Source organism: Leucoraja erinacea, chromosome 18, assembly GCF_028641065.1.
Source record: "Leucoraja erinacea ecotype New England chromosome 18, Leri_hhj_1, whole genome shotgun sequence".
Lineage (NCBI taxonomy): Eukaryota > Metazoa > Chordata > Chondrichthyes > Rajiformes > Rajidae > Leucoraja > Leucoraja erinaceus.
Window position 1 is genome coordinate 16897805 of NC_073394.1, and position 15030 is coordinate 16912834.

The following is a 15030-nucleotide window of genomic DNA, read 5'->3' on the forward strand; positions in this document are numbered from 1 at the left end:
CCATATAAAGATTTATAAAATTAAGATTGGGATAGGTGAGAGAAATAAGCAGAATGTATCTGCCCAGGGCAGGGGAGCTTAGAGGGAAGAGGTTTAAGGTCAGAGTGGCTGAAATTTAAAGGACTTCTGAAGGGCAAGTTCCTCATACAAAGGGGAGTGAACATATGGAACTAGTTGCCAGAGGAGGTTGTGGAGGCAGATACAACTACAATGATTAAAAGACATTTAGACAGATACTTAGATAGGCTAGACATAGAGGGATACTTAGCCGATGTGAGGAAATTTGATTATTGTAGATAGGCATCATCGTTAGCATGAATGAGGTGGGCAGAACGGATCCGTATCTGCTTTGTACATATTGTATGACTCCTATTAACTGGTTAACTGCCCATCTTCACTGACAAGAACATTAATCTGATCTCAGACTCATACGCTTATTTATGTAAGTTGACAACCAATATCACTACTACAATACAAAACATATATCATTCTACTTTTAACTCCATACCTGATCTCTGCCACGATCACCCACAATAGCAAACAATGTCCGTTGGCGCTGCGCCACTCCATTTTCAATTTGGACACGGATACGATTGTCCAGTTTTTTCCTGAACATTTTGATTCTTTGGGTAGAGATGAAAAATGCATTAAAATTTTTAAAGCATATTTTAGAAACATTTGCATATTCATGGATCAAAATAGTAACAGTTTTCTGCTAGAATGCAGACAAAATAACACGAATAAAAATACAAAATTCATCAATCTATTTTCTTGCATTTAGTGGAATGTTACTTATCATTGGATTCCAGCCACAAGAGATGCCTAAACTATCTTCCATTCATCTTGAACACCTTGAACACAGCAAAAAGTGGTGGGCTAAAATCTGACACTAGAATAGATGATTCAAAGCACATTCAAAGTACCAGTTTTAAGAATTGCTTAAGATCTAGCAGAGTAATTGAAATGAGTAACAACAGTTGGCTTAGGTATGGAAATCAAAGAAGCAGAAACAGCTGGTGAAAATGCAACCGCATGGAATTGAATGAAAAAGATTCATACAGAAGGTTGCTGCATTAAAACGGGTGAATCAGAACGATCAGATTAACCCTGTTATGAATAGTTGATATAAACCCTACTGCCAAAGGACCCATTCATGGACGTTTGATCTTCAGATACATGGAGGTATGTAGATGGATTGATAAACTTGGGTGCGTTTGTTTGTTTTTTACAGTCATAGGTGCCTGACGCGCTACCAGGAGTGGCGTTTAAAAGACTTGCAGATTAGCACATGGGTATGCAAACCCACTGACTCCCACAGCCATCTCGACTCCACTTCTTCCCACCCTGCTTCCTGCAAAGACTCTATTCCCTACTCCAAATTCCACCGTCTACGCCACATCTGCGCCCAAGATGAGGTGTTCCATTGAAAGAGTTTAGAACTGAAAGGGTTAAGGGTGTACGAGTGGGGGAATAGCAGCTTCGGCAGCATGTATGTGAGAATAAAATGAAAGACTCAGTACGTGAAATTGCAGATGTGATACATGACAAGGGAAACAGATTTATGATGTGGGAACTAAGAGATAAGATGCCAAATGGCCAAGTCAAACCACTTTGTGAGACAAGTCTAATCTAAACAAGATACGTAGATTGGGGACTAGACAAACAAAGGGTATACTGAGACAATGTGTTAAGGAATGTACTGGCTGACTGTGTGATTAATTGTTGGTGCAAAATCAAGTATAAATGCACTGGTTGTATTTAATACAATTTGAGTGGAACCGCGAGGGACAACGAGTATGTAGCCGTACTCGTGTGTTCTTTCCCACTCCCGCATGCGTAAAATAAAAGAATTGGTACATTCCTAAGTGACTAATATGGTTTGTCTGATAGCGCGGATTGAACTTTAACACCTTACTAGGACACCTGAGATGTCCTAATTCTTTAGGAAACAGGGCTCTCCTCTCCCATCATAGATGAGGCCCTCACTTGTGTCTCCTTGGTACCCCGCAGCTCCACCCTTGCTCCCCCTAGTCTTTACCTTTCTATGCCTAGTCACATCTTCCCATCTCCACCCCTTTCCATCTTCTGCAGAGAGCATTCCCTTCGTAACTCCCTGTTTAACTCATCCCTTCCCACCCAAACCACCCCCTTACAACTGCAGGAGATGCAACACCTATCCCTATACCCCCTCCCTTGACTCTGCCCAGGGACCCTGACAGTCCTTTCAGGTTAGGCAGAAGTTCACTTGCACCTCCTCCAACCTCAACTACTGTATCTGTTGTTCAAGATGTGGACTCTTTTACATTGGCGAGACCAAACGTAGACTGGGCGATTGCTTCGCTGAACACCTTCACTCAGTCAACCTGGACCTGCCTGATCTCCCAGTTACTAAACACTTTAATTCTCCTTCCCATTCCAACACTGACCTTTCTGTCCTAGGTCTCCTCCATTGTCAGTAAGCTAAATGCAAATTGGAGGAACAGCATATCATATTTCACTTGGGCAGCTTACAGCTCAGTGGTATGAATATTGATTTCTATAACTTCAAGTAGGCCCGGCATTCCCTCTCCATCTCTGCCCCACGTAAGTCACACTAGCTTCTCGTTTTCACCCAGGTTTTTGTGTCTCTGTCTCTCCCTCTCCTCCCTGGCCTCCTTCCCTTGCCCTCTCCTCCCTGGCCTCCTCCCCTCCCCCTCACCCTCTCCTCCTTCCTCCCCAACCGTGCCCTCTCCTTCTTCCCCTTCCCCTCCCTTGCCCTCCTCCACAAACCTGCCCCCTTGCCCTCTCCTGCCCTCAACCTCTCCCCTGGCCTCCCCGGGTACTGGCGCCGGGCTGGTGAACCGTTGGCCATGTTAGCGCGCTCTCGTGTGCCCGCCGTTCCCCGCGCCGCAAGATTCATTCCACCCACCTCCTCTCGTGCGGGTTCCGTCTCAGGGGCGAGCAGATGGCGGCAGGAATTGCACAGGACACCCAGCTCGGGGTCCTGCTCAGGGTGGGCGGCCGGGCGCTGCTAATGACGTCAGCAGCGTTCGCAGCCAATGGTACTCCGGCTACCCGCGCCACCCAGCGGCAGACAGCAGCCGGACACCCATAATCCTGCGACGACGGACAGCGACCCTCGTGGCTCCAAGAAAAATTATAAATAGGGTTAAAGGCAGTGCAGGCCAAAGATCTTTGATGCAGACAGCCCAACATGTGTTTTAATCATCTCAGTGTGTTTTTACATTGATCTATTTTTGTTGCACAATTTTTGTTTGAAATTTATGTTGAGTCGCAGGAACAGAACCTTCGCCCCCCCCTCCCTCCCTGCACATTGGGTTAGTGCATTTTGCCCATAGCTCTCTAAACTCTTCCAAACCATATTATGTCCAACTGTCTTTTAAAAGTCACAGATAGACACAAAATGCTGGAGTAACTCAGCAGGTCAGGCAGGATCTCTCGAGGAAAGGCATAGGCGACGTTTCGGGTTGCAATTGTTTCCACTTATATGTTCCTCTGGCAGCTCATTCTAGAAATGGACAACCCTCTACGTGATATGATTTCCCCTTGAGAACCCTCTTAAATCCCTCCCCTCTCACCTTAAGCATATGTCCTCTAGTTTTAGAATTTCCCCCCAGGGAAAAAGACTGCGTTATCGTTATCCATACCCCCTTGATCTTGTATACCTCAACAAGGAACAAGGTCACCACTCCGCCTCCTACCATCCAGAGAAAAGAGTCACAGCCTATCTAACTTCTCCCTTTAATGCGAGTCCAGGTACCATTCCGGTAACAGTTCTGCTTCCTTTCCAATTTAATAACATTAAGCTACCAATCCGAAGCCAGGTTTCTGTAATAGTCATAACATCTCAGCTGCATCTCCCTAGCCAGACTCTGTGTCCATCTGTCTTACCAGCTTTGATAATCATACCAGCCTTTAAAATAGCCACTATAGCTGGAAGGTTGGGCTATGAGCAACACATAAATATAATTTATAATAGTAGATAATCATCCAGCTTTAACTATTGTTTTGCTCAGTTGGGTAGCATTTTGGAAAAAGCATACCTTCCAAAGATATGATGGTTTATCCCCCAAAGTCCACTTTTAAATAAGCCCATAATATAAAAACACAAATAGGTCATACAATCTCTTGGATTCACTCATTAATCAGTGAAGTAACGTTCCCAACCCATTCCCCATATACATTATTTCTCTGGCGTCTAAAACTCAACCAGTCTTGAATATACAGAAAATGGAGCATCTAGAGTCCTTTAGAATAGCAAAATCCAAATTAAGAAATTTATCTTGCCTCATTCTGAAAAGAGAGTCCCTTAGAATAGTGAAAACCAAATTAAGCAGAGGGATCTTGGAGTGCAGGTGCATGGTTCCTTGAAAGTCGAGGGATAAGGTGGTCAAAAAGGCTTTTGTCATTTTGGCCTTCATCAGTCAGAGTATTGAGTATAGAAGTTGGAAGGTCATGTTGCAGTTGTAGAAGACGTTGGTGAGACCGCATTTAGAGTAATGTGTTCAGTTCTGGGCACCATGTTATAGATTTTGACAAGCTTGAAAATGTTCAGAGATTTACGAGGTTGTTGCCAGGACAAGAGGATCTGAGTTAAAGGGAGAGGTTAGAGTAGGCTGGGTCTCTGTTCCTTGGAGCGCAGGAGGATGCGGGGTGATCTGACAGAGGTGTATAAAATCACGAGAGAATCAGGTGGAGGCACAGAATCTATTGCCCAGAGTAGGGGAATCGAGGACCAGAGGACATAGGTTCAAGGTGAAGGGGAAAAATTACGTGATTTTCTGAAAGAAAATTCTTTGTCTTTCGCGTAAAATGAATTAAAATTTGATTTTTTTGCCCAGAGCAATGTTTAAGAATTATAACATAATGGCATTATCTAATTGTAATAAATGCAGTGTAAACGACTTGAAGGCGTATGATTCATCCAGGATGTGGATTCCGTTGAGACAGAATCAATTCAGAATCATTACCATACCACGGGTTCAGGAGAGTTTTTCGTAAGCAGTATGTAGAGGCCCCCACACGTGAGAGGCCAACGCTGGATCGAGTATTAGGAAATTGGGAAGGGCAAGTCAATGAAGTGTTTGTGGAGAAGCCTTTTTAGACCAGTGAGCACATTTCAAATAGGTTATCAATAGGGACGGAGAGGGTACAAGTGTTAAAATGCTCAACTGGGGTAAGGCCAACTTTGAGGGTATGAGAGAAGGTCTCGCTCGAGTTGACTGGAGCAGGTTATTTGAGGGGAAAAGAACATCGGCCAAGAGCTTGGCAAACGAGGGAAATTGAGGCATTGGTCAAAAATAAGGATGCATGTGACAGGTATAGGCAGCTAGGATCAAGTGCATCCTTGGAGGAGTTTCAAGAACTAAGGAGTAAAGTGAAAAAGGAGATCAGAAGGGCAAACAGGGGCCTGGAGATAACTTTGGCGGATAGCATTAAGGACAATCCGAAAATATTTTATGAATACATAAGGGGGGAAAGGATAACTAGAGAGAGAGTGGGACCTCTCAGGAATCAAAGTGGTCACCTCTGTGTGGAGCCACAGGAGATGGGCAAGGTCCTCAATGAGTATTTCTCCTCTGTTTTGGGTGGCAAATGTGCCTCTTTTCCAAGGGCTGCAGGGAAAATGCTGGGAATAATAGACCGGTGAGCTTAACATACAGAGAAGTGTGAGGTGTTGCATTTTGGGACGTCAAACAAGGGCATGACCTACACCGTAAATGCTAGGCCTCTGGGTAGTGTTGTAGAGCAAAGGGCTATAGGAGTACAGGTCCATGGCTCCTTGAAGGTCGAGTTGCAGGTAGATAAGGTGGTCAAAAAGATTTGGTCTGCCAGGTATGTTACTGAAATAAAATCCTAGAAGAATATTTATGGAGGGGGGTTGTTTCCCTGGCTGAACTGTTTAGAACAAGGGATCAGTCTAAAATTGAGTAAACCATTAAGGATGGAACATGGAAAGACCTCTTTGCCTGGCAGTGTTGAATCGTTAATGTTCTCTACCCTAGAGCTGTGGAGGCTCAGTCACTGAGTGCATCAAAACTGAGATCGATGGCTTTCGAGGGAATAGAGATTTGGGGATAGATCAGGAAAATGTTGATATTAATCAGAGCCTACTCCAGTTTCTTACATTCTAAGGTGACAACACCTAATTCTGCATGTTGCTAATACAAATCTGCCCTGCTAGTTAAGACAATAGACAATAGTAAGCCCGATTCCACACTATTTTCGAATTTACATTTTTTATGTCGTACATTTGGTCAATGCTTAACCATCTTAGGAAACAAACCTGTGAGCTTATTTCCCCACACTTAATTAAGTGCTATCATCTTACCATTCACTTATACTACAAGCACGTATGCACCCCCCCCTCCCTCAGTTCATTTGATATTAAAATACTATTTCAAAAGCGATTTTAATGGTAAAGTGAAGATAGAAGAGGATTAGTGTACCAGATGCAAAAATCAATAAACCTGAAGCTTCCCCCCCTCCCCCCTCCCCCCAAGTGTGAAGATTTTGTACTCCACACAACAAATGTGAGTATCGAAAAGGAGTGCTACCTTCATAGCTGTTAGGCAACTAGAGATGGAACAAGTTAAACTGTATAACATCTCTTAAATGTACATAGAATTAAGCATGTGGATTGTAGAGGAGGTAGTAATTTTTTTGTTTAATAAATTTGGATCAAGAATCCCATATCACTTGTAAAATGGACCATGATTGGATTCTTAAAAACAAATTAGTACACGCCCAATTGGGACAAGCTCATTTACATTGAATACGTTAAATGTAATTATTGACAAATCTCTGCTTCGGGCAATTATTGTCCTATTTTACATTAAAATTACATTTATTAAAATTATTGAGGAAATTCAACATCACCACAAATGCACATGGCCAGAGCTGCCAAGTCTTGTCAGAGCATTTCAGTATTCTAGTACCTGAAAATCAGTATTTTGCTGAGGAAATCAGTAATTTTACACTGTGCCATTTTGCTGAAGTGTTATTTTTTTATGTGCGGTTTTACCCATGTAAGAGTACAAGAATGCATAACTTTGCTACCAATTGACATGTCTTCCACGCACCTTATTTGACAGTGCACTCATTGCCATCTCTTTGTGTACTGCTGTTTGAACGGCTGCTTCCTGCTTTTAGCACCAGATGATGATGTGGAAGCCATTTTGGAAGCCCCTCTCCCTCCCTCGCTCTCAATCCCTCCCACCATCTGTCTTTCTCTCCCACCCTCCCTCCTTCCTTTTTTATCTCCCTCCCTCCCTTCCACTCCCTCTCTCCCTCCCCTAACAGTCTGTGACCCATAGCGCTATGTGTAAAGCCCATAGTGCTATATGTAAAGGCAATAGCATTCCAGCTGGGAGCACTATTTTTAGAACCCATAGCGCTGTTTGTTTACATTCCCACACGTTAAACTGACGGCGCTGTTTAATCCTGTAGCGGGACAAGCAGATCAAAGCTTCCAGATCTTGAAATTTAAAATACTAATAGATTTAATCTGCTATAATTTTTAGAGGTGCACTGACTTTTTATATCCTTGCATTTTTTAAGCTGCAAGATGAAACAGGAAGTCGGCTGACTTTTTAAAAATCCGTAATTTACAAAGCAAATCCGTACATCCGTATTCTGATCGCATTTCAAAATACGGAAAATCCGTACTACTTGGCAGCTCTGGATGGCTAATCTTAAATTAATTTAAGAAACTGGTTAATAACATATCCAAAACAAAGTATAGACGCAGACAACTGTAAATGCTGGTTTTCAAAAAAACATCTGACAATTAAAAATCCTTTTCATCTATCACCTTTCTTCCAGCTTTCTCTCCCCTTCTACAATCAGTCTGAAGGATCCTGATCCAAAATGTAATTTATCCACATTCTCCAGACCTGCTGTGTTACTCCAATGAGTCTAAAATGGAGGATGCTTGAATCATTCAGTCATGATCCGCTCCTTTTTCGACAGGAATCGCAAAGCACTGGAGATTGTCAATGTTTCTAGATGTTACATAAAAGATAAATGCAAATAAGCCAATATTAGCCTAAAGGGCACACATGCAAGCTATGATCATCTAACAATACCTTCGCTGGGCTACATGTGAGATCTGATTTTGGGGAGACTCCTGAAGCAATGGTTTTGATGACAAAGATAACATGATGACAAAGATAACACGTCAAAGGCAGCTTCAAGGAGAAGGGAAGAAGGTATAGAAGTCTGCAAACAGTGACCAGTCTTAAGAAAAGCTTCCCTACGACCATCAGGCTCTTGAACACTACACAAACACTAACCTCAACTATGAACTTCTATGGACCAACGTTGGTTGCGATTTGACTGCGGTTTTCTGCACGTGTTGTGGTATCAATCTATTTGGGGGAGGGGGGGGGGGGTTTAAACATTTTATATTGTCTATGTTCATTGTGCTAACAGGCCTGTTATGCTGCTGCAAATTAAAATTTCATTGTTCCGATATCGGTACATACGACAATTAAATACCTTCAACATCCACTCACAGTAGACCAATGATTTAATTCTCCCCATGCACCCCACCCCAGGAGGAAGACCTCCGTTAAAAGGATCTCAAGTTGACAACACAAAAAAAGCTGCGAACAGCAGAGATCCTCAGCCAAATCATCAGTTATTCATTATTTTTTAACAATTCAATGGGACCAACAGCAACATCCAGACCAAAAAAATAAGTATGGATATAAAAAACAGATATTTTTTTGAAAATATTGTGATTATCAGAGCATTTAACAATTCAGTAGCTCATACTTTGTTCGAGGTATCAATGAATTGTAGCTTTCAATTCTGAAAAAGCAAAAAAGCCTTTATTCAATTACTGATCTGTTTAGTTTGTAATCTACACCTGATTCAAGGAGTTGTGCATGATCTAAATGGTTTTTGCATTTAATGGTTATAGTGTTACAAATATAATGTCAAATTATCTCCCACCTTTTGTAATCAAGGATCACAGAATCTCATTGTTTTCAGTATTTGTGATATTTTTCTTGATACAATATACATCACCTAACCAAGAAAAGCTTAATTAAAAATATTTAAATTATAATTCAAACTCCATTCAAAGAATTGTAATTGTAAAAATGTATAATTTTGATAAAAATTGCTCCATATATATTATCAGTAAGCATTTTACTCTGAGCAGTGTTTTTAATTTCTACTTTCAAGTGTTTTGTTCACTTGTAGAATGAGCATGCATGTAGAATACTGTTAAATATATTTGTTGGAAATTTTGAAAATTAAATTACCATTACTTTAAAAGAGATTCAAAAGGCCAAACAGGAAAAAGCACTGAAAATCATGACTCCATTTTTGTATAAACTTTTATTTTTTGTCTGTTACATCAGTTTATTTTTGGGCTTTTTTTATTTAAATCACATTGTGCAATCACTGCCACAAAGGAGGCATCCGATTCCACGGCCAGGGACTAGTTGGGCTTAGCAAGTCAGGTTTCAGAGGGTACATATAATCCCGGAGTCGCTGTAATATTTATTTTTGTTTGCTGTTTGGAACATTTCACAGTTGTATCAAGAAGCCCTTCCATCAGGCATGGGGCGAGGAGGGTCCAGTTTAAATCACTTCCTGAGCAGTCATCTGGGTTGCAGTTACAATCTTCTTATTCATACCTCTGGGCCTCATCAGTCCTCCCCGGCCTACAAAATAAGACCAAAAGTAAATATAATTTACCATCCAATAAATATAAAGAAAGGAAACAAATCTTCTGAGTGGTATACAACTCACCCATTATGAAAGCAGCAAAAGAAAGTTTAGAAAAATGTTAACTCCCACACTGCAGTAATCTAAGCCAATACACTTCAACCCATCTATCAGTTGTTTTCAAACATAAAACTATGATCAAAAATTAAAGGATCAATGTTATTGTACACACCGTTTCTTACATATGTTTCTTTGGGAAGCTTTTTTTTTGATAGAGTAATTGAGATAAATGATCAATTCCTATTATATATTCCAATGCTCATATGAGACATAATGCACTAATTTGCTACCTCAAGCAAAGGCTCTTATTACATACACAAGTACTTGTTTTGTGAAACATTCTTACCAGCAACAAAGCAGTGATTAAATAGATATGCATAGGAAGAAACAGTCATTACTGCATTCTAAGTTTCTTTGCATCTAAGACCTTGCCAGAAAAACGATTGGATCATTAAAGCTAAGATCTGATAAACATCAAATGTTCTTTGAGATTCATTAATGCACGTATTTCATTCAATACAAGTGCAAAATCAAATCCAGCTGAAGCTATATGGAGTATAGATTTTCAAATAAACAGAAATGTACCCTGGCACTAGATACAAGTTACAAATATGCTATATGAATGCTTCAAATGCACAAGCTACCAAACATATTGGGCAAAGATAGACATAACATTCAAATATTACAGCTTTATAGAAAAGCTGAAATTTTTCAATAAAGTTCTGTAGTTAAAACAATACAAAAATGAATGAAATCTGAAATAACAGGAAACAAATTATTCAGGTCAAGCAAAAAGAAAACTAAGAACACGATCATCGATCTGAAACCATTTCCCCACAAATAATGCCTTTTGAATATTTCTATTGTTTTCATTCTGTTTGTTTAAATTTTCACATTATGATGGTTTAATATGATGGTTCAACTGCTCTCTCTAAATGTCTTATTTCAATGTATATATCAACTCATGCAACTCAGTACAAAAATGCCCATAATCAAATTTAATTATGAATACGAAAGTCAACATTTTTAACACCAGAAAGAGCGCTAAATAACTATGAACAATGAAACAAGTGTTATTACTCATTACACTTCTCTAGACAACAAACATTGCAGCTTTTGCACTCATTCTGTTGCACTGAAGAAATCCATCGAGGTCCAAAGTAAGCAAGCTAGGCTGGCAGCTGAGACATTCTTCAGACACTGAAAGTAGATCATGAAATGAAGGCATTGGGGAACAGGTTACAACATTCTGCCAATGATATCTTACACTCCAAACTGCTCATTTTCTTGAGTCCCACATATGGTACATATATATGGTACAAAGGAGGTTATCCAAGTACTAAAACGTTGACAAATAGATATATAAAAATGACAGAGTTTGTGCCTACCTGCCAAAATCTGGTTACAGTGAATACCAAGGAAGCAATAGTTGGCATGAAGCAGTTTTGCCTTGCTGCATAAATATGCGGCTTGGGAGAATTGAAACAAAGACCCAAGTCACAGGTTTGACTTTTTAGTACCAAGCATTGGCTGCATACAGATTACTATTTCCAAAGGAAAACTACCCATTCTGCTTGACAGGCCTTTTGGAAAATGTATTGTCAAAATGTATTGATATCAGTAAACTTGGTGTGCAGATATCTTTTTAGTTATTAAATTGAAATACCAAGTTATTAAAAAAAGAGATTTGGGTAACAAAAATACGCAGAAACTGAAATCTTGTAGCTTGAAGTAAGCTGTCAAATATCTTGCCAGCATAATACTTTCGTGCAAAGATAAACTATTAGTGCTGCTGAGACAATGAGGCAGTAGTTGACTATTCCAAGCAGCAAAGAGAATTAATTATGTCACAAAAGTAGATTCTGAATTTAAATCGGCAGTATATCAGAGTTAAGGAATAAGTATTCAGTTTGAGTATTATTGGACAATTTACAACTTAAAAGTGAAATTTAATTGTTGTTTCAAAGCCAAAGGGATGAACACATTTAAAGTTTCAGAAATCAATTATCAATGTGGAAGCCTTTGAATTAATTTAAATGTTTTGACATTGAGTGAGCCTTTGTTTCCAAGGATTAAATTAAATTTCACTTCAAATTCAATCCCCCCTCCCCCCCCCCCCTCTCCAATGAATGTACTTCCAATGACTAGCATCATAGACTTGACTACATTGAAATATAAATCAAGATTGCGCATCAGTCATAATAATACAAGTTAACCATGCACTCTAAAATTATATGCACAGTATAGCAATGTACAAAATGAAGAGTCCCTAAGCAATGACTGGAAAGCCATAGATATGTTTTTTTATCAACTACAAATAGCTAAGCACTGAATATTTGAACTGAATTTTTGAGGAACAACCCCAGTTGCTCCAAGTTGTTCCAGAAGGAGGAGGCAATTTACATCTGGTCACCATAAACAAGCAAAAATGTACCTGTCTATACCAAATCAAATCTTTTATCCTGGGGAGGTCAATGAATATCCTATGACGCATGAATACATTGTAAAATTAGGAAATTTTGAGATATGTATAACCAGTCTTTATTTTTATTATCTGATGTTTATAACACAAAATTTGTAATCAAATTTCCAAACCTGTTATAGGCATCATTCTTCTGCTGCTGAGATTTACCTTCTGCAGCAAAAAAATAAAACATTTAGAGCAATATATTACAAAAGCTAAGTGAACATTAAGCTTGGCCTTTTCCCATTGCATTCAATAATCAGCACATCTCGCCAGGCACGTTTCATTGCCATAGAGGAATGAGGATTCATATTTCCAATGAACGTTGATGTGTTGAACAATTAAATTGTGCAAGAGGATTCTTTCCCCTCAGTCCCCAATTATGCTCTTTTCTCTGCAAATTCTCTCAATATCTCAGCGTGAGAAAAATATTCTGACATACGTCAAACTGCAAAGAATATTTCCAATGTCTCCTTGGATAATCTCACATAGGTTACATTGTGAATCAAATCAACCAATTAGATTAATACAAAAGGGGAAATAATTTGAAGCAACTGGAAATTGACATATTCGAGAACTATCAAAATATAATAGGAATGCTCTTTAATCCTAATGACTCTCAGCTCTGTTACTGGCTATAATTCAAGTATCAGTCATAATACATCAGTCATAATAAAATCAAATACTATGTTACATCTAAAATTCTGGAAAACTAATGTGGTAGGCTTTGATTATACTTGAATAAACATGTTCAATAAATATTGAAACTTAATGTAAATAAATCTGGTCATATTTGTGATTAAATAACCAAAGCAATATGGTTACTGATGACCTCTGCCAGGTCCACCTCTATGCAGACACTACTCCCACATTCCAGTCTTTATATCGCACAGGATGAGCATCAAATTACTAGAGAAGCACAACATACAGCTGAATGCTAACACACCAAAGCTGCCACATTCCAAATGCGGCTAAAACAAAACATTTTGATCCAACAAAATTGCCAGTTCACTCCACGCAACTCATATTTTCATATTGCCAGAAAGTGCACGCTTTTTAAAAATGTTTCTACAAGTGTGAAATCTTTTGTAAGGTACTCATTAACAGTGAATTTACTTCATAATTACACTGTTGTGAATGGGAGTAAATTGATGGAGCACTCAAAGATTTCAAAAGCAATACACAGTAAACGACACCTATGAAACACTTGAGATGAGATTGAATGGACAACTGATAAATGGAGTGATGTCTTAAATTATCAGGCTTACAAGATATATTTTATTTATTTTTTCAGTAGCAATTTTACAAAATGTAAATGTCAAGTTTACAGACATTTGAAATACAATCAATATTTTAGTTTACGAACAACTTTATGACCGATGCTTTTTTGTGAAGATATGCATGCTGCCGGTATGGCATGCTTGCTCCTCTAAAAAGTTAAATGTCATTATTTTATTTTTCAGCCACGTGACACTGTCTGGCCCATTGCATAACTGTGCATATCAACTATTTGTTTACAAATAAAATGTAGTGACTATGTCACAAGTTTAACATTTTCAATCAGCATCCCTTAAAGAAAAACCTACTCTTCTGCTTGCTGTAGCCATATTCTCCCGCATTTCCTGGCGAAACTACCATGATGAACCTATTTCATTTAAATGCTACAAGAAAAACCTTCAAAAACATTCCAGAACAGGTGATGATCCATGATTACATGTTTCTTTGAGCAGAAATGCACGAGTTTTCTGGCTATCTCAGTGTGATTACATGATGTCAGGAAAATCTGATGTGCTAGTTTACTGCAGTCGGGCTGTACCAGCACGTCAATTAGTCTGCTCAGTACGACATATCAACCAAAGGGTTTTGGTGCTGACCATTATCAGTGAATCTTTAGTCTTTAGAGAAACGGCATGGTAACAGGCCCACTGAGTCCGCACTGATCAGCGATTGCCCCATACACCAGGGCTCTCACTTAACTTTTTTTCTCTGTTTCCAGCCGGGAACCAAGGCAGCATTTTAGGTTGCCAAATGACAGTTTAGGTGGTCATTTAAGACGGCTTGCATGACACGTACGATAATGTGCTCGGACGAAGCAGTCACATATTATTTCTGCTTCAAATAAAGTCACAAACTAAACATATTCACCAATCAAGATATGATATATACCACAATTACATGCAGCAAAATTATAATACAGTATCTCAACTCTTTTTACATGTTGTAATGAATGCAATTTCTATTATTTCTTTACACTTTCAAACAAAAATGTGGTTGGAGTATTCAGCGTATGACCAACCTCGGTGAGACCAAGCGCAGGCTTGGCGATCGCTTCGCACAACACCTCCACTCAGTCTGCAATTTTTTTAAAAATATTTAAAAATAGACTTTATTCAGGTAATAAATATATACAATACATGAACCGTGCGAAAAATTCATCTGACATTTTCGAAGGCTATATTGTTCAATACAGTCTATATACATTGATCAAATTTCACAAATCTGCCCCCCCACCCTTGCCACTCATGTGGCTCACTGTCGTGGGGGAGGGGGGACCACTTGGTTCGCAATAACCAACCTGATCTCCTGATGGCTCAGCACTTCAACTCCCCCTCCCATTCCGAATCCGACCTTTCTGTCCTGGGCCTTCACCATGGCCAGAGTGAGGCCCACCGCAAATTGGAGGAACAGCACCTCATATTTCGCTTGGGTAGTTTACACTCCAGTGGTATGAACATTGGCTTTTCCAATTTCAGGTAGTCCTTGCTTTCTCCTTCCTTCCCCTACCATTCCCAGCTCTCCCACAGCCGACTGTCTCCGCCTCTTCC

The 15030-nt window shown here is 39.5% G+C and overlaps 2 protein-coding genes across 7 annotated transcripts in view; both read right to left on the reverse strand.

Moving 5' to 3' along the window:
• Positions 1–3026, reverse strand: part of nat10 (N-acetyltransferase 10) — a 50475-nt gene extending 47449 nt beyond the window's left edge. The window contains exons 1-2 of the mRNA XM_055649395.1: positions 2909–3026; positions 509–623 (exon numbers count right to left, since the gene is read on the reverse strand). Coding sequence (XP_055505370.1) covers positions 509–616 — 108 coding nt within the window. The 5' untranslated portion in view covers positions 617–623; positions 2909–3026. The remainder of the gene's footprint in view (positions 1–508; positions 624–2908) is intronic.
• A 6303-nt stretch (positions 3027–9329) lies between these two features.
• Positions 9330–15030, reverse strand: part of caprin1b (cell cycle associated protein 1b) — an 89410-nt gene continuing 83709 nt past the window's right edge. For 3 of the 6 annotated variants that reach the window (XM_055649401.1, XM_055649396.1, XM_055649402.1), the window contains 2 exons: positions 12337–12376; positions 11129–11210 (listed from right to left, as the gene is read on the reverse strand). In XM_055649401.1, coding sequence (XP_055505376.1) covers positions 11144–11210; positions 12337–12376 — 107 coding nt within the window. In that variant the 3' untranslated portion in view covers positions 11129–11143. Of the gene's footprint in view, positions 9678–11128; positions 11211–12336; positions 12377–15030 lie in introns of those variants that run through there. The other 3 variants (XM_055649397.1, XM_055649403.1, XM_055649398.1) reach the window with 2 other exon arrangements.